The sequence below is a fragment of the Felis catus genome, chromosome A1 (assembly GCF_018350175.1).
Source record: "Felis catus isolate Fca126 chromosome A1, F.catus_Fca126_mat1.0, whole genome shotgun sequence".
Lineage (NCBI taxonomy): Eukaryota > Metazoa > Chordata > Mammalia > Carnivora > Felidae > Felis > Felis catus.
Genome location: NC_058368.1, coordinates 178,545,568 through 178,569,501, shown reverse-complemented (window position 1 = coordinate 178,569,501; position 23,934 = coordinate 178,545,568). Strand labels below are relative to the sequence as shown.

The 23,934-nt window shown below is 47.7% G+C and overlaps 1 protein-coding gene across 3 annotated transcripts in view; it reads left to right on the top strand.

Annotated features, from left to right (window-relative positions):
- The first annotated feature begins 394 nt into the window (after positions 1-394).
- The window catches only part of KCNIP1 (potassium voltage-gated channel interacting protein 1), a 343,533-nt gene continuing 319,993 nt past the window's right edge, over positions 395-23,934 (top strand). Inside the window, exon 1 of one of the 3 annotated variants that reach the window (XM_045035721.1) lies at positions 395-801. Coding sequence is in view for 2 of the 3 variants with exons in the window: in XM_045035708.1 (XP_044891643.1) it covers positions 885-996 (112 nt within the window). In the remaining variant the exon portion in view is untranslated. Of the gene's footprint in view, positions 802-855; positions 1,140-23,934 lie in introns of those variants that run through there. The other 2 variants (XM_011285529.4, XM_045035708.1) reach the window with 2 other exon arrangements.

Below are 23,934 nucleotides of genomic sequence, written 5' to 3'. Positions count from 1 at the left end.
GGGTGGGATGAGACGTCCTGCGAGGTCCCTTCTGACCTGTACAGTCTGTGGGACTGAACAGCAACCAGACTTTTTATTAAACGTATTTGCACCCTGGACTTGATATTTGCATATCACCTTGCAGTTTTACTTCTAAGAGTATTTTACTGTAATCAAATCAAATTCCCCTGTGGCATTTCTGAGGAACACTCTCATCATCCAGGCAAGTCCTAATTGCACTCCTATCCTAATGAGAGCGCAGACTCTTGCCACGCAGCCGACTTTGAGACGGGGCGGGGGTGGGGGGGTGGGGGTGCGCCTCGAGCCGGAAGCAGTCGAGGCATTGGCCTTCCAAGTCACGGAGGCAGCCACCCCTGCTGCAGGTGCCCAAGGAACCTCACAGGCCAGCTCGCCGGGGCTCCGGCTCAGCCCGACTACATGATGCAAACCAGGCTGCTCGGCTGCTGCCTGTAAACTTTCCACTGAGTGCCGAGCCGCGGCTTTCGGCTCTGTGGGGAGTTCACCCACATCCCGATCAAGGCAGGGAGAATTGATCTATTAGATTAACCAGGAGGGAAAGAGCGGGAGAGCAAGCAGGAGCTGCTGAGCGGAGTGTTTTTGCGTAGCTGTCCCCTCCCTTCTGACTCGAGTATTAATTGCTACATTACCACTGCCATGTAAGAAAGACAGCAAAGCCTGGGAGAGCTCCAGCTCCTCCCTCCCTGCTCCGCTCAGTCTCACTCCTCCTTGGTGCCTTCGGAGCACCCTGTGCCCTGGCAGTGTGTCCCGCTCCCAGCCCTGGCATCCGGAGGTCCTCGCCTGGTGAGGACTTGAGTGGACAGCAGGAGGGGGTGGAGGGAGGGAGGGAGGAAGGGAGCAAACATCGTGCCCTGCAGGCTTTCTGGATGCAGAAGCCAGACTCACTGCAGAGGCAGCTGTTCTGTTCCCAGAGCTTCTGGGGTACATCCGGCTCTCAGGGGTTGCCTAGGCGGGCTCCAAGTTCCAGGATCGCGCAAGGTGGGTGCCTTCCCTTCTGGGCGCTCACAGCAGAGCCTACCTTCCCTCTGCCACCATGAGCGGCTGTTCCAAAAGATGCAAGCTTGGGTTCGTGAAATTTGCCCAGACCATCTTTAAGCTCATCACTGGGACCCTCAGCAAAGGTAGGGAGCCTGGCCTTGACCCTCGTCTTGTGTCTTAATGTGGTCTGGCTGGCCAAAGTGGCAAGTGCCTTGGTGTGGCGACTGTGGCCGTTCTGGTGTGCCGGGGTCTCAGAGGAGGGTGGGGGGAAATGGGTGGCTGGGATTCGGGGTCGCTGACAACCTGGGCTCCGGCTCTGAGCAGGCAGGCACCGTGCCAGGGAGCTCAGCCAGCCGTAATTGCCTGGAACTTTGGAAATGGATTTGGTGGTGTGTGACTGATTGGTTACAGGCGAGCAGAGGGACAGAGCCCTTCCCAGAGCACTGGAAGCTGCTTAGCGTGACTAGAGTTTCAAGAAGTTATCCAGGGAGCGTTGTGTCTTGTTGATAAAGGAGAGATTTGATGCGGTGGGCTGGGAGTAATTCTGCGGAACAGAGACGTTTGAGGAGGCCAGCAGGAGATGGCAGCAGGAGTGGGATCCACCATGCCCTGGTGAACACAGGATTCGGATTGCCATCATCTCTGGGTCTGGTGTGCCAAGAGCTTTCTCTCACTGAGTCCCAGGGTCCTGCGTTTCTGGGGCTTTGTTCATCATTCTGCTTTCCGGGACCCCTGTCCCTCTGCGGACCTTGCCTACGTCAATGTCTGCCTTCTCTACTTCTCCAAGAACTGGGGCGGCAGGGGGTTGGCAGGTTCCACTCCCTAGGCGGCCCAGAAAGGGTAGTTGTGAAGGGGCCCTGGGACCGTGTGTACACAAGTCAGCCCCAGAGGCTGAGGAGGGAAGGCTGACTTCTCAGGGCCCTTCCTATCTCTGGAGCCCCCTATTACACTGTGCCAGGGAGGGCAAGGCGCTCAGAGAGACTCTGGCAAACTTTCTGGAGATAACATTTAAAGAGAGAGCAGCAGCATGACGTGGTTTCACTGGCTGAAAAAAAGTCTTTAAATATTCATGCCCTCTTTCAGGAGGAAAGAGTCTTTGGGGGAGATGCATCAGAAGCAGCAGGGAGGGTATTCAGGGAAGGAGGGAGGGACACAAACCCTTGACTGGGATTTGTTTTAAATGACAAGAAGAGAAGATAAAGGCTGCCTTTGGCCAGCTCTGATGACCTGGGGCAGGTGCTCTGGGCAGGCGGGTGTGGGAGGGAGGGACGTGGTGAGGTTTGCCTGTCTCCTTTCTCGCCAGTCGGCACCCCTGCTCTGTCCCCACTACACTTCTGAAAGAGGGCGCTGCCCCCCAGGACCCTCAGGGAGACCGACGGCCCAATGCTGAGGGTCAGGCTGTGGGCAGATTTACTAGGGCCCCTGTAGGATGGACGGAGGTGAGGAGGAGAGAGCCAGGCTTAGAGGATGGCACAGAGTCCTCACCGAAATTCAATCCTTCCAGACAAATGGGATTTTCTCCCCGCGTCATGGATTCCAGGATCTCAGGGGACAAGGGATGAGGGGCAGCCTCTGATTCCCAGAGGTTTAGCAAAAAGAGCTTTGACCCGGACTCAGGAAACCTAGGTCTCAACTCTGGCTTTACTCCCCATGCAAGCCGCAGCCTCTCTGAGCCTCAGTTTCCTCATCTGCAAAATGAGTCCATTACCTGCCATCTGTTTACCTCCCAGCCCTGTCGAAAGGATCCAGGGAAGCCGAGACACGGGATCCCTCTGCAGATGGCATTGCAATGAGCAGACGGGAGGGAGCCCGTCAGGGACTGAGGTGGACGTGGGTCTGGAGAGGGTGACCCAGGCCATGCCTTCTGCAGGACCAGGGTTAAAGGGCCTTTAATGTAGCTGACCACAGGTGAGTCTGTGCACTCCAGGCAGCACCAGAGGGAGAGAGAGATCACAGCAATAAGGGTCAGTGTGAGAAAGTGAGTCAATAAGGGAGAGAGCACATGCAAAAGTGTGGGGGGTGGGAGGGAGAGGGAGACAGAGAGAGAAAGTGGATAGATAGCTATTTGAATTTGAATAAGTGAGCAGGAAGATACTGTCTTCTGCATATTTGCCTACAATCATTCGCTTAACACTTATTGACTGAGCACCTACCCTGTGCCACGCTAATTGCTGGACACTGGACACACAGAGAAGATGACACAAATCCTCCATCCAGCAATGTGCATGCTGTGGGAGCACAGGCTGAATGCACAGACCTCAGCTGAGACGAGGAGGGCAGAACCAGGCAGGTAGAAGCAGGTTGGCACTAGCAGAGAGTGGCATGGAGTGCCGGCCTCTGCAGAGAAACCAGGCAGGATGGCCCCCTCCCTCCCCTCAGAATCCCAGAGACTAAGATCTGTGGGACACAGAAAGGGCTCCACGGGACCCACACTGGGGACCTAGTGGCCACCTGGCCTTTCTCCGACCCGCCTCCTTACTGAGTTTCCTATAGCCAGGGCTCAGGGAGGCGGCCCCCAGCGGGTACCAGGGCAGGATTGTGTTTCTGCAGTCTGCAGCGAGCACCGACTGTTTACACAGCCCTGGCTCTGTGCCAGGCACGCGCTGGGAAACTGCTGTTCTGCCCAACCCAGGTGTTTGCTAAATATTTGTTAAGTAAATGACCGTGGGAGCAGAGCCAGGACTGGAGCAGGGGGAGCAAAGAAAGGTCTTTCTTATGCATAGGCCAGCCCTGGGTGACTAGATTAGACCCTAGGTGGACACATGACATTAGCTTAATGATTGTTGGGTTTGTGATTTCCCTTACTCCTTACTCATTGCACTGAGCCCTCACTTCGCAATAATCCAACGCTTAGGAGGAATTTTCTTTCTCCCTTCCAGAACTGAGGAATGTAGAGGTGCCTGCGTGGCTCAGCCAGTTAAGTGTCCGGCTCTTGATTTCGGCTCAGGTCCAGCCTGAGCTGGACCATCGGGCTCCATGCAGAGCCTGCTTGGGATTCTTTTCCTCCTTCTCTGTCTGCCCCTCCCCTGCTCTCTTTCTCTCTCTCTCTCTCTCAATAAATAGATAAACATTAAAAAAAGAAGAAGAAGAACTGAGGAATGTAAAGATTCGATAGGACCAGGTAGCTGCTGCTGGTCGTGGGGGCAACTTGTTATTTCTTACCTGCCTTGGAAATACCTGGAGAACAGGGAGAGCCCATGACCACCCCTCCCTGTCCTTCCATTCCTGGATCACAGCCACCTGCCCCTGATTTTAGTACCCCTTTCCCACTGGTCTAAGCTAAAGGTGGCCCAGACTTTTCACAGGTGCCCTTTTCAGAGATGAACTGATCAGGTCCTCTTGCTCACACATCTCCTTGACCTTGAGCTTTTCCTTTATAGCTCTGATCACAATCTGCGATCCCCGTTCCTTTTAAAAACATGTTTGCTAAAGGCTGTCTTCCCTGCTGGACTTCAGCCCTCTGAGGGCAGGGATCACAGAGACCCGGTGCCCAGAGCTACTTGTCATGTGCCTGGCCCGCAGTGACTGCTTCACCAATAGCATTAAACGGACGAAGCAGCAACTCAGGGCACAGACACTGGTTGAGGGTCCCCAGAAGATTTTAGAGTGGGAGCTTTCTAGAATTCACCATTCAAGCTTCTGTCCCAGAGGCGCTCAGTAAAGGCTCTCTGTACTCTGTCCAGCTGCAGGACCTGAATCTGTGGCCAGAAGGTGAGCCTCCAGCCAGACAAGTCATTCAGAACCATGCCTGAGCTTTCTCGGCATCTCAGGAAGGGCATTTAATTGTCCCCACGAGGGGAGGCTGTGCAGGGGAAGATCTGGCACTCCCATCCCTGCCCCTTCAGCTCTACTTTGATTTGTTTCACATACTGAATTTCTTTGAAATTTAAAGAACGAGTTTCTCTTGCTTTAAAAAAAAAAGTTTGTAAACCAATTATGCAGAGGAAAGGACAATTGGTTGCCAGACTGGGACATCCTTGGGTCCCCCCCGCACACTGGCAAGGAAGTCTCCTGCAGGGTCCTTCACCTCTCTGGCCTCAGCTACCTAATCTATAAAATGGAATCACAATGTCCTCCTTATAGGATTAAACAAGATTGTGTATATAAAGCTCTCTGCATATTAAGCACTCAGGAAATGTTTGTTGATGTGACTGCAGTTATTAGCTGATACTCAGGACTGTGAGCGCCTCAGGGCAGGGACTCCATCTCACTAACTGCTTGTTTCTTCAGCGCTGGCACAGACTCTCAGAGTGGCCTCTCTAGAACATTCGATTCCCCTCTCCAGAACTTGCTTTCCTAAGGCCCCACCTAGTGATTGTGCTAAGACTGACCTTTGAGACATTTCCCACACCCGATTAGCTTATTAGATTAGATGTTAATAGCATGACTCCCAGAGCCGGGCCCTCCCCTGCTCTTTGAGCAGACACCCGGCTTGAATGCCTAGTTAAGCCACGGGTGGGAACAGAAGTTGTTCAGGCTCCACTCTGGTTGGGGAGGTTTAAAAGCCCATCTCCTTCTGTACTTTGGGAACTCATCCGTCACCCCAGGCACAGATGGTGAAGCCAAAGCCAGCAGGAGGGAAGAATCCAATCCAGGAGAGCTTCTAGTTGTCCAGGCCACCCGCACGGCTGCAGGGTGGGGAGGGGGTGGGAGGGCTGACCTTGTATGATTTATCTCAAGGACAATGCCCCGGAGCCCCGACTCCCCTCTCCCACTCAGTCAGTTGTTTCTCTCTGTGCTTCAGACCTGTCAGAGACATACTGTTCCTCTTGCCTCTTCCCCTCAAGAAACTAACCTTGAACTTGGCTCTGCCTTCAGGCAGGCCCAGCTTGAGTCCCAGCTCTGTCATCTACCAGCTGTGTGAGCTTGGGTGAGGTACACAGCCTCCCTAAGCCACGGTTCCTCACTTTTAATTGGAGATAATAACAGTACCAACAGCACAAGGTTGTTTTCTAATTCAGTGAGGATGATGCAGATGGCAGGGCAAGTGGTGACCCTGAACTTGCAGGGAGCTGAGGGTGAGTCCCTCCTTAACCTTTGGGCCCTAGGCACCTCTTTTTTCTTGCCCCAGTCCTGACCCTCGGAGTAGGTATTGCAATCACTATTTTAACACATAAGGAAATTGACCTTTAATTAAGCCAGATGGCCTAGCTGGAAGTAAGTGGCAGAGTTGGCGTTGAAACCCAGGTCCCCCTGGGGCCAAGACCAGGTGCTCCATGCCACGGAGCTGGAGACGACACCCCAGAGGGGATCTATCACTGGCAAAGAGTGCCCCCAGCTTCCCACCAATTTTGTAGAGGGGTTTGCCAAGGACTGTCATACCAGCTGGGGCCTTTTAAGGAAGCCACCCGTCTTCCAAAGGCTTGTGACAAATTCCTTAATGTGGCGTGGCCTGGGTTAAGAAATAAGCTTTATGGAGAAGAGAACACTCTGCAGGCCAAGGTCAGCAAGACGTCTACATACACACTCTTCCAGCATCACTGTCACCTCTCAGGCAGTTACACTGGGGCCAGGGCACCCATGTTGAATGGGCTCAAAGTCCATGAGGGACCCTCTCCACCACGCTCCTCACATGCAAGTGTGAGGAGTGGTCATGTCAGTGTGGAAATACACAGGGTTTTAGGCACTAGACACTCCGGAATTAAGAGACTCACCGTTTACTAGAATTCTCTGGGAAAGCAACGGCCCTGACCCTGGGAACCTGGGGGCCTGTGAGGTGTTACAGAGCCCTCTGTGAAAAGGAGGATACCACCTGTCCCATGAGAAGCTCAGCTTGTGTGCACTTCCCTTTGTTGGGGTAGGAGAGAGTCCCCACCATCCCAGGTCACAGCTAGCTCCTGTCCTGGCAGTACAGGCCAGCACTGGGTCATGTTAGGACAGCTCTACTCCCGGGTTCCTTCCAGGAACCTCTGAGTGCTGTGCCTTGTCATAGGCAGAGAGTTCAGTTGCTGAGGGTTCTGGTCCATGCCTGCCCCTTCAGTCACAGTCAGCCCCTGCCAGTGTGGGGAATAAGCCTGCCTGTCTTCTCATCCTTGCCCCCGTACGCCATGCCCATCACTCCCTCACCCATTTGGCTGGCCATGCGCTCTCTGGGGTTCCCTAAGTCCCATAGCAGAGGAAGGTGGGGCCTCCCCCCGCCAGCCCAGGCTGTTCCTCTTTAGGGCCACCAGGCCTCTCTTCCAGATAACCCTGACAGTAGGCAGGAATAATTTGTTCAAGGCTGCTTATCCTGGCACTGCTGCACAGACATCCTATTAATTTCAGGACCACGGGGGAGTGGCTAGTTTGTTCCAAATTAAAAGTAGCTAGAAATGGGCCCCTCTGGCAGGGGGGAGGGACTGTGGGCTATAATAGTAAGACAAGGGTGGAGTGGATCAAGTCAGGTCTTAACTGGTCTTTAGAGACCTGGAGGTCACTTACCATGCCAGTGTGACCTTCACCTTCCCCAGTCCTCACAGGGTTACAGAATCTTCCAGGCACAGAATCCTTGAGAGCTGTTGATTCCCAAGTGTGGAGGTGGTCATGTGATGTAGCCAGGAAAGAAGGCAGCAAGAGGCAGGGAAAGCCAAAGAATGGCTCTGGAGCCAGCCAGCCCTGGGTTCAAATCCTGCCACTGCCTCACAGGATAGCCTTGGACGAGGTATTTCCCATTTTGGACGAGGTCTATGTCCTCCTCTGGAAAGTGGGGCCAGTAATTCCTAGCACACGATGCTACCAGAAGACTGAACGAGATGGCGCATGTGACACACACAGTACCTAGCACATAGCAGCTGCCTGGTAGAGGCCAGGTTCTGCCCTGTCTTCTTCTCGTGTTATGAGACCTTGCACTGGTAGCCAGGAGAAAGGAGGCATTGCTGAAAGGAGCAAGCTACGCGTCAAGTCTTCTTCCAGCTCTTTTCCAGATGTGCTGCTCCTCCAAAGCCACCCCCTCACCCTGACCCCATCACTCTCGATTACAACTTCAGTAATCAAAAACTTGTCAACAGCTGAAATGATCCTTTCCATTTAGTGGTTTATGTGTTTCCTACCCAAGCCCCATGAGGACATGAGCCCTACAAAGGCTCATGTGTTGGGCTTGGCTTCCATTTTTTGAGTGTCCAATGCATGTTGAATACACAGTGACTGAAAGCCTTCCCTGCCCAACAGCATCGGGCCATGTAGCTGGAGTTCCTTTTGGAGGCCTGGTCTCATCTTGCTGTTCTGAACACTGTGCTGGAGTGTGACAGATGCGATCAATCAGAATGACCTTGATGACACGTTGGATCAGTGCAATCCAGACCAAATCCAAGGCTTTGACTCCCCTCCATCCCAGTTCTCATGTGCTCTGTGAGATTGGCCCCTCGGCAGCAGGCCCACACTGCCTGTCCACCACAGCTGACCAGTGTCCCCTCAGTGTCCATCTGCACCACAACCAGGAGGGCAGGGAGGAGGACCCAGGCTCTGAGGACCCCATGGAAGGGCAGAGGGTTGGGGAGAGGAAAGGAAGCAGAGATGAGATAACACAGGCTCCCCAGACCAGCTGGATAGAAGGGAGGCCAGGAAAAGATGTGAGGGAAGGTGTTTACCACCACCAGTGTCTGCCCTCCCTGTATTCCTCACAGATCCCCAGTCTGGAAGCAAAAGAAAGCCTGCCTCCTGTTGGGGTGGAAGGAAGGCCATGAACACAAAGCCAACCCTGGTTCTCTCTGGTTAAAGCCACCATATGTCCAGTCCATGTTCTTGGACCTACAGTGAATAACAGCTTTGGAGCCAAGCCTGAGTTCAAATTCAAATCTTCACATTTGCTCATTGAACAGGTGGCTATCTTCTCTGGGCCTCAGTTTCTTCATCTCTAAAATGAGGGAGTTTCTGACTTTGAAGTTCCCATCCAGTTTTAAAGTTTTAAGATTTGATACCAATAATCACAATTCCCATCACGGCTCCCGCTCTGGGCCTGACACCGCTCTAAGCACTGTGCAGGCACCAGAATGTGTGAAGGAGGGAGCTCCAGTTAGGTCCATTTACAGATGAGAAATTTGGAGCCCCAGAAAGGGAAGGCCAGGCACTGAGTCACACACCCAGCATGGGACAGAGCTGTAAGTGGAAGTCAGGCTGTCTGTCTCCAAGTTCCAGCTTTGCCCCCCTCATTTCATGCCTTCCATTTCTAAAACTTAGATCCGGGATAGGAAAGCAATGAAGACAAAGCTGATGCCTTCCCAGTTTGGTCAAGATTTCTTTCAGAAATCAAGGTGTTAAGACTTCTGTTCTGACTGAAGCAACACAATTCTGGACAATTCCCCTGACACCCTAGTCCCCCGTCTATACTGCAAACCAACATTGGGGGCCATCTTTTCCAGGCAAACAACAGAAACTATGGGAGACCTGGACAGACAGCTCACACTACAAGCACAGGAAGGAAAAAAACAAAACAAAACAAAATAACACCACCCTGCAAGCCTTCCTGTTCTAATGCCAGTCTGGCCAATTTCCACTTCTTGCTGGAAGGAGGTGGGTTGGAAGCAGAGGCAGAGAACTGGGCAGGAGTCAGGGAGAGAGATGTGATTCTGATGCTTGTGTCTGGAAGGCCGGGGTTAGCCTGCCTTAATTTTCTTTCCGTAATCTTTTGATTAACCCTGGACCAGTTTGGGTGGCATCATTCAAACATCTTTGCTTGGCAGGCAGAGCCAAGCCCAGGCTTGCTGCTCACTATCTGCAAACATCAGCTTGGAACCAGCTGTCATTCGGAGCCTGAGACAACAGGAGACACGCTGGGCCACAGGACTCACTGGCATCCTTGTGCTGGTTAACCCCGCCCATGCATCATTGCAAGCCCAGAAACAGCAGCCTGTCATTCCACACTCAACAGGAATCATGTAAAAAATAATAATTGCCATAATCCCTTGAGGGTTATTTATTTGCTGGGGCTTTCTGAGAATCCCTACCTTCAGTCCAATCTTAGCTGTAAGTTACCTACGCTCACTGTTCCCAGGATAAGAGAGGGTGGGAGAGGTTGAATCACTTACCAAGGTCACAGAGCCAAGACTGCGACTGAAGATTCCAAGCAGTGCTAAAGGAACACTCTCTAGGTCAAATCTCTCAGCACTGTCACCCCCTGTTGTGGACTGAACTGTGCCACTTCCCCTAATTTATTTGTTGGAGCCCTAACCCCCAATGTAACTGTATTTGGAGGTAACACCTTAAAAGAGGTAATTAAGATTAAATGAGGTCACAGGGTGGGGTCCTGATCAGATAGGACTGGTGTCCTTTAAGAAGAAAAGCACACACAAAATGAAAGAGGACAGATCACAACCAACACTGCAGAAATACAAGCAAAAATAAGAGAATATTCTGAGCAATTATATGCCAATAAATTGGGCAATATAGAAGAAATGGACAAATTCCTAGAAACATATAAACTACTAAAACTGAAAGAGGAAGAAATAGAAAATTTGAACAGACCCATAACCAGTAAAGAAATTGAATTAGTAATCAGAAATCTCCCAAAAAACAAGAGTCCAGGGCCAGATGGCTTTCCAGGGGAATTCTACCAAACATTTAAGGAAGAGTTAACACCTATTCTTTTGAAACTGTTCCAAAATATAGAAATGGAAGGAAAACTTCCAAACTCATTCTACAAGGCCAGCATTACCTTGATTCCAAACCAGACAAAGACCCCACTAAAAAGGAGAACTTCAGACCAATTTCCTTCACAAACATGGATGCAAAAATTCTCAACAAGATACTAGCCAACTGGATCCAACAATACACTGAAAGAATTATTTACCACAAACAAGTGGGATTTATACCTGGGATGCAGGGTTGGTTCAATATCTGCAAAACAATCAATGTGATACATCACATTAATAAAAGAAAGAATAAGAACCATATGATACTCTCAATAGATGTAGATAAAGCATTTGGCAAAATACAGCATCCTTTCTTGATAAAAACCCTCAAGAAAGGAAGGATAGAAGGATCATACCCCAAGGTCATAAAAACCACATACGAAAGACCCACCACTAATATCATCCTCAATGGGGAAAAACTGAGACCTTTCCCCCTAAGGTCAGGAACACCACAAAGATGTCCACTCTTGCCACTGTTATTCAACATAGTACTAGAAGCCTTAGGCTTAGCAATCAGACAACACAAAGAAACAAAAGGCATCCAAATTGGCAAGGAAGAAGTCAAACTTTCACTCTTAGCAGACAACATGATACTCTATATGGAAAACCCAAAAGATTCCACCAAAAAACTGCTAAAACTCATCCATGAATACAGCAAAGTTGCAGGGTTATAAAATCAATGTGCAGAAATCGGTTGCATTTCTATACACAAATAATGAATCAGCAGAAAGAAAAATCAAGGAATCAATTCCATTTACAATTACACCAAAACCCATAAAATACCTAAGAATAAACCTAACCAAAGAGGTGAGAACCTATACAATGAAAACTATAGAAAGCTCATGAAACAAATTGAAGACACAAAAAAATGGAAAAATTCCGTGCTCATGAATTGGAAGAACAAATATTGTTAAAATGTCAATATTACCCAAAGCAGTCTACATATTCAGTGCAACCCCTATCAAAATAAAACCAGCATTCTTCACGGAGCTAGAAAAAACAATCCTAAAATTTGTACAGAACTAGGAAAATTCCGGACTTCAAAATGTATTAGAAAGTTCCAGACAATTCCAGACTTCAAGATGTATTACAAAGCTGTAATCATCAAGACAGTATGGTATTGGCACAAAAACAGACACACAGATCAATGGAACAGAATAGAGAACCCAGAAATGGACCCACAAATATATGGCCAACTAGCCTCTGAAAAGGCAGGAAAGAATATCCAATGGAAAAAGACAGTCTCTTTAGCAAATGGTGTTGGGAAAACTGGACAGCAACATGCAGAAGAATGAACCTGAACCACTTTCTTACACCAGACACAAAATTAAAGTCAAAATAGATGAAAGACTTAAATGTAAGGCAGGAAGCCATCAAAACCCTAGAGGAGAAAGCAGGCAAAAACCTCTTTGACCTCGGCCATAGCAACTTCTTACTCAACACGTCTTACTCAACACATCTGAGGCAAGGGAAACAAAAGCAAAAATGAACTATTGGGACCTCATCAAGATAAAAACTTTTGCATGGTGAAAAGAACAATCAGCAAAACTAAAAGGTTGCCGACGGAATGGGAGAAGATATTTGAAAATGACATATCAGATAAAGGGTTAGTATCCAAAATCTATAACGAACTTATCAAACTCAACACGCAAAAAACAAATAACCCAGTGAAGAAATGAGCAAAAGACGTGAATAGACATTTTTCCAAAGAAGACATCCAGACAGCCAACAAACACATGAAAAAATGCTCAACATCACTCACCATCAAGGAAATACAGATCTAAACCGCAATGAGATATCGCTGTCAGAACAGCTAACAACTCCGGCAACGACAGATGTTGGCGAGGATGCAGAGAAAGAGGACCCCTTTTGCACTGCTGGTGGGAATGCAAACTGGTGCAGCCACTTTGGAAAACAGTATGGAGGTTCCTCAAAAAATTTAAAATAGAACTACCCTACAACCCAACAATTGCAACTACTACTAGGTTTTTATCCAAAGGATACAGATGTGCCATTTCGAAGGGGTACATGCACCCCAATTTTTATAGCAGCGCTATTGACAACAGCCCAAGTATGGAAAGAGCCCAAATGTCCATCGACTGACAAATGGATAAAGAAGCAGTGGTACCCACACACACACACACACACACACACACACAATGGAGTATTACTTGGCAACCAAAAAGAATAAAATCTTGCCATTTGCAACGGCGTGGCTGGAACTAGATGGTGTTATGTTAAGTGAAATCAGTCAGAGAAAGACAAATATCATATGGTTTAACTCATATGTGGAATTTAAGATACAAAACAGATGAACTTAAGGGAAGGGAAGCAAAAATAATATAAAAACAGGGAAGGGGCAAAACATAAGAGACTCTTAAATACAGAGAATAAACTGGGGGTTGCCGGAGGGGTTGTGGGTGGGGGGATGGGCTAAATAGACAAGGGGCATTAAGGAGGACACTTGCTGGGATGAGCACTGGGTGCTATATGTAGGGGATGAATCACTGAAATCTACTCCTGAAATCATTATTATACTATCTGCTAACTAACTTGCATGTAAATTAAAAAAAAAAAAAGTTAAAAAATGTATTGAATTAGAAAATCATCCTCATTAAATACATGTGTAAATAGAAAAAAAAAAAAAAGAAAGAAAAGCATACATAGAACAAAGGCCACCTGAGGACTCAGCAAGAACACAGTGGTTTTCTGCAAAGGACAGAGTTCTCACCAGAGAGGTCTCAACCCCATCAGGACTTTGATCTTGGACTTCCAGCCTCCAGAACTATGAGAAAAAAATTTCTATGAAGTCACCCAGTCTGTAGTATCATGTTATGGCAACCCTAGAAAAAAAAGTAATCTACGCTCAGAGACAATTCTCTGCATAGCACCCTTTCCCATATTTTTTCTTGTAGTAAATATACACAACATAACATTTACCATTTTTACCATTTTTAGGTGTACAATTCAGTGTCATTAAGTACATTCACACTGTTGTGCAACCATCATCGCCATCCATCTCCAGAACTTTTCAGCATCCCAAACTGAAACTGTGTCCTCATTAAACACCAACTCTGTGTTCCCCCTCCCCCAGGGCTGGCAACCACCATGCCACTTTCTTTCTGTATAAATCAACCTATTCTAGGTACTGCATATCTGTCCTTTTGTGTCTGGCTTATTTCATTTAACAATGTTTTTAAGGTTCATCCACGTAGCGTCAGAATTCCATTCCTTTTACAGGCTGAATAATGTTCTGTGTATGGATATACCATAATTTCTTTTATCCATTCGTCATTGCTATTCATCCGCTCCCATATTTTTAAAATACAAAAGAGATCCCATTATCCTCTTGCTCACAACTCTGCCTCCAGTGGTTTCTTGACACATCTGGGGTCAAGTGCAGACTTTTCTCTGGGGCTGACAGGCTTTGCTTGGTCTTCTCCTTGCATTGCACCCCAGTCACACCAGCGCTGTCAACCTCTGGACCCACACAGCTCCTGTCACCTCCACTGGACACTGGAGCTCACCTGGCTCTGTCTAGAACATCCCCTCCTGGGCAGCACCCCTTCCTCATCTCCCCCACCAACACACACACACAAACACAGATCAGGCACTTTCTGTCTGCTGACACCACCTTGTTTTTCCGCATAACATTCACTGCTCATGCAATGACATTACACATTGATTCACTTGCTTCTGGTCTGGCTTGCCCACTAAGAGTGGGAACGTGAGGGCAGGGACTGTTCTGGCCATCACCGCTTCCCTGGCAGTTGAGGCAGAGCCTGACACATAGCAGGACTCAGTGGAAGCTGAGGGGTTGACAAGGCAGGTGAGAAGCCCGAGGCCCAGGAGAAAACCACCCAGAAAGCAGGCAGCAAAACTGGCCTTGAATCTGAGCCTCCGAATCTTTTTTTTTCCCCGGAGGCTCTGCCCTGCCTTCCTGTTAAAGAGCCTGGTTCTGTATTCCACCTTCCCATGTCTCTCTGTCCATCCACACTTACCCTTTGGTAAGCCCACCAGTAATCCTGCAATAGGGCATGAGGGTTTGAGCCATTTGTGTGACTCCTTAGCACCCCCATCCTGACAACTGTCCCTTCCTGTCACTGCAGCTATGGGCCATTTAGTTAATCTTTGATTTATTCTTCCCACGGAACGAGGGTACTGTTGCCACAGGGAAAGGACTGGCACTATTTTTATTTTCCAGTCTGCCCTCTGCTCCATTCGGCTAAGAGGCTCCTCTGTGGGTATGTGAAGTGACCAGTCACCCGCAAGGGCCCCTGGAGGCTACAGACAGGGCTGGCTCCCGCCACCCCAGTGCTCTAGCCCTTGGGAATCCAGGGTTTTCTGGGAACATGATTTTTGGGGTTCATCAGACTCTAAAGCCAACTATTACCCTTTGGAAGCCATTTGACCTTCGGAAGTTCCATACCTCTTTGAGTCTTGCTTTCTGCTGGAAAGTGGACACAATAGTATCAGTCTTGCAGGTTTATTGAGGTCATGCACATAAGTGTTTCATGCAATGCTTTGTCGGATAAAGAGCTCACAAATGATCACCTGTTTTTGCTTTTATGTGTTATTGCTGTTTATAAGGACTGAGGTTATGTCTCCTCTCATCAGTTGCCTAGTCAAAACCTCTTGGGTCTCAGAAAATGGCTGGTTGACTAAAATCACCCATGTAGGCCAGAAGAGAGTCAGAGATTTCTCCAACATTCTCTTCGCCTTCCCTTTCCCTATCTAGAATCTGATAGCCAGTGGCAGAGTTTTACTCTAGGCAGTTGGGACAGGAGGGCCAGCACTCCAGAGAATGAGCTTAACATCCAGAGTCTTTAAAACTCATTCAGTCCAGTCCCTCCCCTGGCCCTGCCCATTCAGGAGTGAGCACTCTCCCCCTGGTGAAAGATAGACGGGCAGCAGTGAAACCTGAGCCCTATATGCTTCAGAAGCCTAACACCTGAATGTTCAATGTTCATCTCTTATGGCCTGGGTCAGACTCCCCTAAGGACGCCTCCACCCTGGAGGCAGGAAGTTGGGCCCCAAATCTCAAAGCTTCAAGGGCTCTGGCAGGACATTTAGCAAATGTGGTGAACTGAAGGCCGGAAACTAAACAGGACCTGCCACTGCTTGCCGGCCTGTCTCACTGGGCCCTGTGATGTAGAAGGGAAGCTGGCATGTGGCTCCCCAGCACTAACCAGTGCCTGTGCTTTGTACTTTGGACTCTGAGGTCCTCCTCAGCAAGCTGCCAAGAGCCTGGTGGTGGCCAGCATGTGAAGGGAAGATGAGGCCACTTGGGCAAGTGGCCAGCATGAGGCTCTCCTAACACTCCACCCCTCAACCTCTTTGGTGTACAGGTGGGAAAACTGAGGCCAGAGCAAGGAACACCCTTGACCTAGGTACCTTGAGGCAGAGTCTGGGTGCTGGCAGCCAGGGACACAAGGATGAAGAGGTGTGGCCACCCAGCAGATGGGCTCTACAAGTCCACACAGTGACTTAGGCTGAGACAGGGCAAGGGCCCTTGTCTCTTTAGCTGTGACCCTGCACTCTTGACCTTGTGCCTTCTTCTGTAGCAGGGCCTCCCAAATCTCCCTTCCTTGCTCTGTCTTGTCTCTTATGTTCTAGGCCTGCAGAAGACTCCCCAGCTGAACTGTGAGCTCATGGGAGACAGGGGCCATATCTTAGTTATTTAAGAATGTTCAACACTCACCCCAAGGCCTGGTACAGAGTAGGGGCTCAAAAGATGGGTGAAGAAAGGAAGGAAAGAGGAAGGGAGGGAGGGAGGGAGGGAGGATAGATCATAAACCCTTCTATTTAAATGCCTTCTTCCTGTGGCCTCTACTCAACCCTTGTAAAAACAAAGCGGACCTCTGTCTCCTGATTTCTCTCTGTTTCCCTCAATATGTCCCCAGTCTTGCACCCTGAAGTTATCTTGCCGACTAAATCCTATTATCATTTCTTTCCAGTGTCATTTCTTTCTCCTGTCATTCTCTTTCCATCCTCAGCACTGTCCCTGAAGTCTAAACCCTCTTCATGTCTTAGCTGCAGCTGCCTGCCAACTGCATTTCTTCCCATTTCTCCCTCTCCTGTCCCCTCCAAACCAGACAGAGAGATAGTCCACCCAACTCTTTGACCCTGGAGCCCTACATCTAGAAATCCGTTCTAAGCAGATCATCAGACATGTGCACAGAGACCATCACGCAAGAGTGTTCATCATGGTATTACATTTTAATAGTGAACAACTGGAGATAATGTAAACTTCAGTTTAAAAAAGAGTGGGTTACCAACATTTTGGTTCATCTACCTGATGGAGTAATATTACATCTTTGAAAAATTATTTTGAGGACTACTTAAAAACAAGCAGAAATTCTATTAGGTAAAAAAAAAATGGGGGTACCAAACTGTATGTACAATGAGGTTCCAATCTGTGAATAGATATGTGCACAGAAAAGGGAAATAGAAAAGAAATAAACTGAAATCTTGGCATGGGTTTTAGTTGGACTTAAGGGTTATTTTTTGAAGTTCCTCCTGATACTTATCTGTATCACCTACGTTGTCTTCAATAAACATGTATATTTAATCAGACCATAAAGAAATCATTTGCTGAATAAACATCTTCAGGTTTTCAATTCTTCTCAAGACCTTCAATGAAAGTTGTGCCTTCCCTGGCACTACACCACGGCCTTCCTGTCCACGCTGGAGCACACCCTGAACTTCTAGGCCTGGCTCCCACAGCCCCTGGCCTCAACCCACTTTTGATCATGGCTCCCTGTCTATTAGCACATTCTTCTCCAGCCAGACTGGTCCCCTCATGGTTTCCAAACCAGACTTGTGCTTTACGCCCTGCCCCCGAACCTACTCTCAAATGATTCAGAAACACACACACACACACACAAACAAAGAGAAAAAAATGCAAATATGGCAAAATATTGAAAACAATTTGTGAACTAAGTACATGCTCCTAGTACTAATTTTGCAACTCTTTTATTGTTGGAGATTTTTAAAATTAAAAGTGGGGGGGGGGGACATGAAGGAGCATTATAATGTGCTTCAAGGTATAGGCTTTGCTATGAAATAAGCTAAGTGGGCAGCAGTGACCTGAAGCGAGCTACTTACTTCCTAGGCCTCGGGTTCTTTGTCAGTAAAATGAGGGTAACAAATATCATAGTGTATTTATGCCCTACGATTGCCTGGAGGATGGAATAAGTGTGCACAAAGGGCTGGGTGAAGAGTCTGACACACCCTCGAGCATCGTGACCTATTAGTACCAGTGTTAAATATAGAAATCAGATTTTGAACGACGATGTGACCCATGATACTGTCTACCTCCCTGAGCAACTCAACCCTCGGATAACGAAGGGAAGTTCTGTGGCTTGGAAATCTTCTGCTAGCATGATTTTCTTCTTGCCTCTGGCCTGGGGCAGCCAGAGAGCAGTACGGTTCCCACTGGCATCCGTACCTCCAGGTCTTGGCAGAGTGTCTGGCCCAGAGGAGAGGAGGAAGCCAAGAAGTACACAAAACCCCAAATGAGGGACTTGAAGGGCTCAGGTTGTGCTTTCAAGAAAGTTCTTCTCATCATATACAAGCTGGTAATTTTGCTGATGCAGCCATTCTATTCCCAGGAGCCTTCCAGGAGATGAGGCATTACCTTGATAAATTAGCTGTGGATATAGGCGTCCTGCAGTTGGCATGGAAATACAATTTTGTTTCCAATTAAGCCTGATTTCTAGGCCAAAGTATTTGCCTGCCTCACACTTGGAGGATTATTCCAGCCAGATCTATTGTTGTCGATGGTGATAGTACTCCCAGGAAGTAGGCTTTCGTGGACACTGGCCCATCGGCCATTGAGTGGTTCAACCAGTCAGGGATGTGGCCTCTGTGTGCAGGTAACACTTTTCCTCAGGAGCTAAGATTATGCAAGCAGATTCAAGAAAGTTCAACGTAAAGACAGGCAGTCTGTTTGTGGCAGAAATTTTTAAGATGGAGTACAGATAGAAATGGGTTGAGAGGGACAGAGAGGCAAGTTGGTCCTCAGTGGTACTCGCAAGAAAGAGAAGTGGGAATTTGCTACTAAGGAAAGGGGGCAGTAGGAAGCTCCCTGGGCTCAAACAGAGAAGAACCTGTATAATCAGAGGAAAGAGACATGTTTGTTCCAAGAGAGAATGAACATTTGAGGAGCATTTTCTCTGCGCCGGGGACAGTGCTGAGCGCTCCCCATTCAATACTGCACCGAATCATCACGAGCCATCTATAAAACAAACTATGTTATGCTCGTTTTCCAGTTGAGAACATTGAGACCCAGCAAGATTCAATAAACTGCCCAAGGTCCCGGGCAATCCAGATTCAAACTCTCACTTTTGTGAGCTTTCTTCTCTACAGGTTCCCTCTCCAAAGACAAATAAAACACATAATGCAGAGCCATAAGGAGAAGGTCACACTCAGCTGAAACTTACCTCCCAAAAATGTAAAAATGAGAAAAAAGCTTTTCGAACGTGGCCCGAGAGAAAGAGTAAAAATTACTGATAGCTGAGTCTACTTGGGGAAATAATCTGATGGAGAGCCAAACAACACCCCCCTCTGTTTGGGTTTATTCCCGTCTTCCCCACAAGGAGTGAGGTCTGAGAACTGGGAGTGATGATCCAAGATGCTGAAGAGGCTCACACAAGGTCAGGAGCTCAGAAAGCTCTGGCTACTCAAAATCAATGAAGTTCTGGCTTGTGGCTCAGGGAATTTCAATGGAGGGTGTATGAAACAGTGTTTAAAGACACGTATGTATAAGAGGTTTCTAAGAATATGACTACTTGAGTTGTCAATAGAGTCACAGGAAAAATTACTTAAATACCAAGAAGAGTCACACGATTCTTGGTATGGCCTGATTTTTATTACTAATAGCAAGAGAGGACTCCAAAGCTCTGTATAAATAAGCATGCTGTCAACTCCTGGACAAATTCTAGAGTGGCTGAGTGGACTATTAAGCCAATGGTTTGGGAACAATTGGGAAAGAAAACAAGGATCACTGAGAGAAGTGTGGGGTCTTGAGAGAGTCATGTGAGACCAGCCTCTCTTCCATTCTGCTTTTTTTTAAGTTTGTTTATTTTTGAGAGAGACAGAGACTGTGCTAGTGGGGGGAGATGCAGAGACAGGGCGGGGGTCGGGGGGAGAGTATCCCAAGCGGGTTTTGCACTGTCAGCATGGAGCCCAAAGCCAGGCTTGAACCCATGAAACTGTGAGATCATGACCTGAGCCGAAACCAAGAGTCAGATGCTTAACTGACTGACCCACCCCGGTGCCCCCCATTCTGCTTAATAGAGTGAGCCGTGGGATTGTTGTAGCCCCAGTGTCCCTGGGTTCCCATCTAGTGTTTAATGGGCTGCGGGCTGGTGGCGGTGGAGTCAGACAGATTGTAGCTGACTGCATGGCCCCTGTCTGTCTCAGTAATGCCCACATCAGAAGTTTTGCAGGGCCTTTTTGGACACATACTCAACCTACATCTGTTCACCCTTGAGGGATGTGACTCCAGGGAGCCAGCTGAAAGCCTGGGCTCTGTGAGAAGGTATATGGAAGCATCCAACAGATTCCCAGTACTGACTGTGCTCTGCTCGGCATTCTCCGTTTGTTATAAGGAGCACAGGCTGCAGGGCAGGAATCACAGAACTTTGAGAGTAAGGTCTGAAGCCATACTGTCCAGGTTTGAATCCCAGCTCTGCATTTTGCTAACTTCTGATCTGTGATAGGTTAAATTCCTCCTCTGTGCCTCGGTTGCCTCATTTAGGATGTGAAGATAGCAATAGTAAACTAAAAAATATTGCTAGGATTAAATGAGCTATACATGTAAAAGCTAGGTAGCAAGGCCCTGTTTTTAGTTTGTGTGTATCAGGAAAGAGGGAGCTTGGTAAGGGGTGATGGAGATTATAAGAGATTAAAGACTGCAACTGAGGGAGAAGATGCAGCCTTTGGATAAATCCACAACTCTGTCCACCCATCAGCTGGAAGTTGTTGGCTTTGCATCCATATTCATCCCTTCCCCATCTCCCAGATCCTTTAAGGAAGTTGGCTGAGGATCATCTGTTTTATGTGAGTGGGAAGGGACAGTCATGGAAATCTAGGAAGCAGCTGAACATCTTAATATTATTGCGAACATTTTTGACCTTGCAAGCCTCCTCTGTGAGAAACACTACACTACACTGGGGTGAATTTCTCCCTGTCTTTCTGATCTTGCTTTGATCTTCCTCTTGTCCCTCCATGTGAAAAGGCAGCCACTGGTGAGGTACAGGATAGTTACACTTTGTTCAAACAGTATACTCCCAAACATTTCATATAATTCAAAATTCCCTAAATGCAACTCTACTCCAAAAGACAGGAGATAACACTTACGCACCAGCCTGTACTGCCAATTAGCAATAGAATGACTGCAGTTTACAATCCACTCACTTGAAAAATGAGCTTTAAAATTAGGAGAAATTCTGGATACATTGTTGATGGAGTGGGTCTGGAATCATTTCAATAATTCACAGAAAGATTTTATCAATATTTGAGATTGCACTGTTTTGAATTTGCGTAAGTTAGGTTCCTTCCTTTTTCTTCACTGTGAAAAAGGAAGACCTTGGTAATGGTGGGGAAGACTGGCAAGGATGGAAAAGCTCCTTGAAGGCAGGCAGTGGGTCTGATTGATCTCTGGCCTCCCCATCCCCTGTCTCTGATCCCTACCACATGGGCTGATTCCCAGGGGAGGGGCATAGGGGAGCAAGCCAGGTGCACCTCTCCAGGTGTGAGTCACTGGCCCGTGAGATGAAAAGCAAAAAACGGTGGAAACACAAGATGCTCATTAGCAGTGATTTATTAAGAACTGATGAGGGCTTTCTGCTCCTAGGCAGCTATTATCCCAAAAAACATTTTTCCTCAGTGTCTAACTTATCATGCTCAAATGCCCACTATTTCACGCTCATCCTGTACATGGAGTTCTGTGAGCAGCAGGCAGATATAATCCAGTCTTATCGACAGGAGGAGGGCATGTGTCCCAAGCCAATGAAGGTCACCATTAATGATGCATGGGGCACTGGGGGCTGGGCATTTTTCTAGAGGTACATGGCCTTTCCCCTCACAGGGGCTGTTTGAGTTTCTATGTATCTTAGCTCCAAATGCAGATGCATGAAAACCATGTGTGAAGGAGTCCCTTTAAGCGAGACTTATGGTGGGGACTTTTTCTTATTATTATTTATATCAAACTTTAATTTTTGAGATACTTGCAGATTCCCATACCACTAGAAGACATAGTACAGAGACATCCCATTGTATGCTTTGTCTAATTTCCTCCAATGGTAATGTCTTACCATTAGTACCATTACCATAGTACAATGTCACCTCTGAGGCTTTCTTAAAAGACTCGGAGGACTTGAGACTTCCCTGACCCCAGAAGGGAGAACCTCTGGGGAATGGTGCAGTCCCCTTGGAAGGAATGTCCCCAGATAAGAGCCTGGAGGGTATGGGGTATATCAGGGCTCTCTGGTTAGAAGTAAGAGATGTTCATGCAGATTACAGATGCTCTCCCCTCACATCCCTGACTTGTATGAGAGCACCATTGGGTTCCAGGGACATAGCACTAGTCCTTACCTGGTCCCTGGGGCTTTGGGGGACTGGGGCCCTCAGCCTTTCAGCTGCGTCTGCTCAAGTACTGTGGTTGACAGTCCTCTCTGGAATGACACACACAGCCCAGGGCTTGATTCCTAGCTCCTCACCTGCTATATGAATGACCTTGGCCAATGACATCTTAGAGCTTCAGTTTTTCATAGTATCTTACAGAGCACTTGCCATATGCCAGTCACTAGTGTAAGAAGCTTGTAGAAAAACTAATTTAATACCAACAATCCTAAAAGGGAGATATTATTAGTTCCTATTTTGCAAATGAGGAAACTGAGGTATTTGTCCAAGGTCACCCAGCTAGTGAATGGCAGGGTTGGGTATTTGAAGCCAGGCAGTCCACATCACAAGTTTACATACTTAACCACTGTCCTGTGCTGTTCTCTCCTCTCTGAGGTAGGCTGAGTAGTACCTTGCTGAATTTCTACAAGGCAAACTGCTTAGCACAGTGCCCAGCATGTAATACATAAGCACCAATAAATGCTAGCTAACATTATCTTTGGTATAATTGCTTCTGGGAGCTTCTGAGTATTTATTTCTTATTATGGTAATTAATAATCGCTTCCGTTCTGGCCACCTACCATGTGCCAAACCTTCATTCAGCCCTCCCAACCACCCAAAAGGAGGAGTCGCTTTTTCAAGATGAAACAACTGTGAATCTGAGAGATGAAATCTGGCAGAGGCAGAGACAAGATTTATACCCTGGGGCTGCAACTAGAATCACAGCTCCAGAAGGAACTTCAGAGATGCCAGCCTAACTTCACATCCAGCTCAGGAACTGCACTGTCAAACAGTCATGCATCCATTCCGAAAAGCCCGGTGACAGGGCACTGCTTCTCTACACCAGTGGTTCTCACGCTTGGGGGTACCACAGAAGCCCCTTCAGCCATTGTTAACATACAGAATGCTGTCCCCCTCCTCCATCCGCCACCCCACCCCACTCCACCACACTCCCTTGGGCTGGAGCCGGGGCCTGAGAACGTGCATTTCTCCCAAGGCTCCCCAGAATGCTGATCAGGGACTGTACTTTGAGAACCATCGCTTTAGGGAAACTTCTTGGAGTAGTAACAGTAGAGACGATGGCATCCTCCACTTATGCCCTTTTCATGTGTGAGACAGGCTTCCCTTGCAGGACCAGTGCCTTATACTTACCTGCATTGTAAATTATGCATCCCCATCTATGTGGTTACCTTCCTTCCATAGAGGGCTCTTAAAATTGTATGTTCTCAAAAGCCTGCCTCTGATTGGAGCCCAACCCCTCCCCAGCCTACTTCCACCTGTTTGGGGATGTGAGGCTCACCCTTCCAAATCTTAAAATGATACCTACCGTTGCTTTTCTCATTAAAAACAAACCCAATGAAACCACACCTTCCTACTGCTGAAAACTTAGAAAAGTATGAAAAATAAAAAGAGGGATGAGGAAGAAAATGAAAATTAACCACCATCCCAATCCCTCTGTTAATATTTTGATGTATTTTAGTATATTTCCTTATAGCCTCTTGATGTATATATGTATATTTTATTGAGGTATAATTGACATATAACATTACATCCGTTTCAGGTGTACAACATAATATTGCATATATTGCAAAATGATCACTGCACTAAATCTAGTTAACATCTGTCACCATACATAGCTACAAATTTGTTTTCTTATGATGAGCACTTTTAAGATTTACTCTCTTAGCAACTTTCCAATATGTAA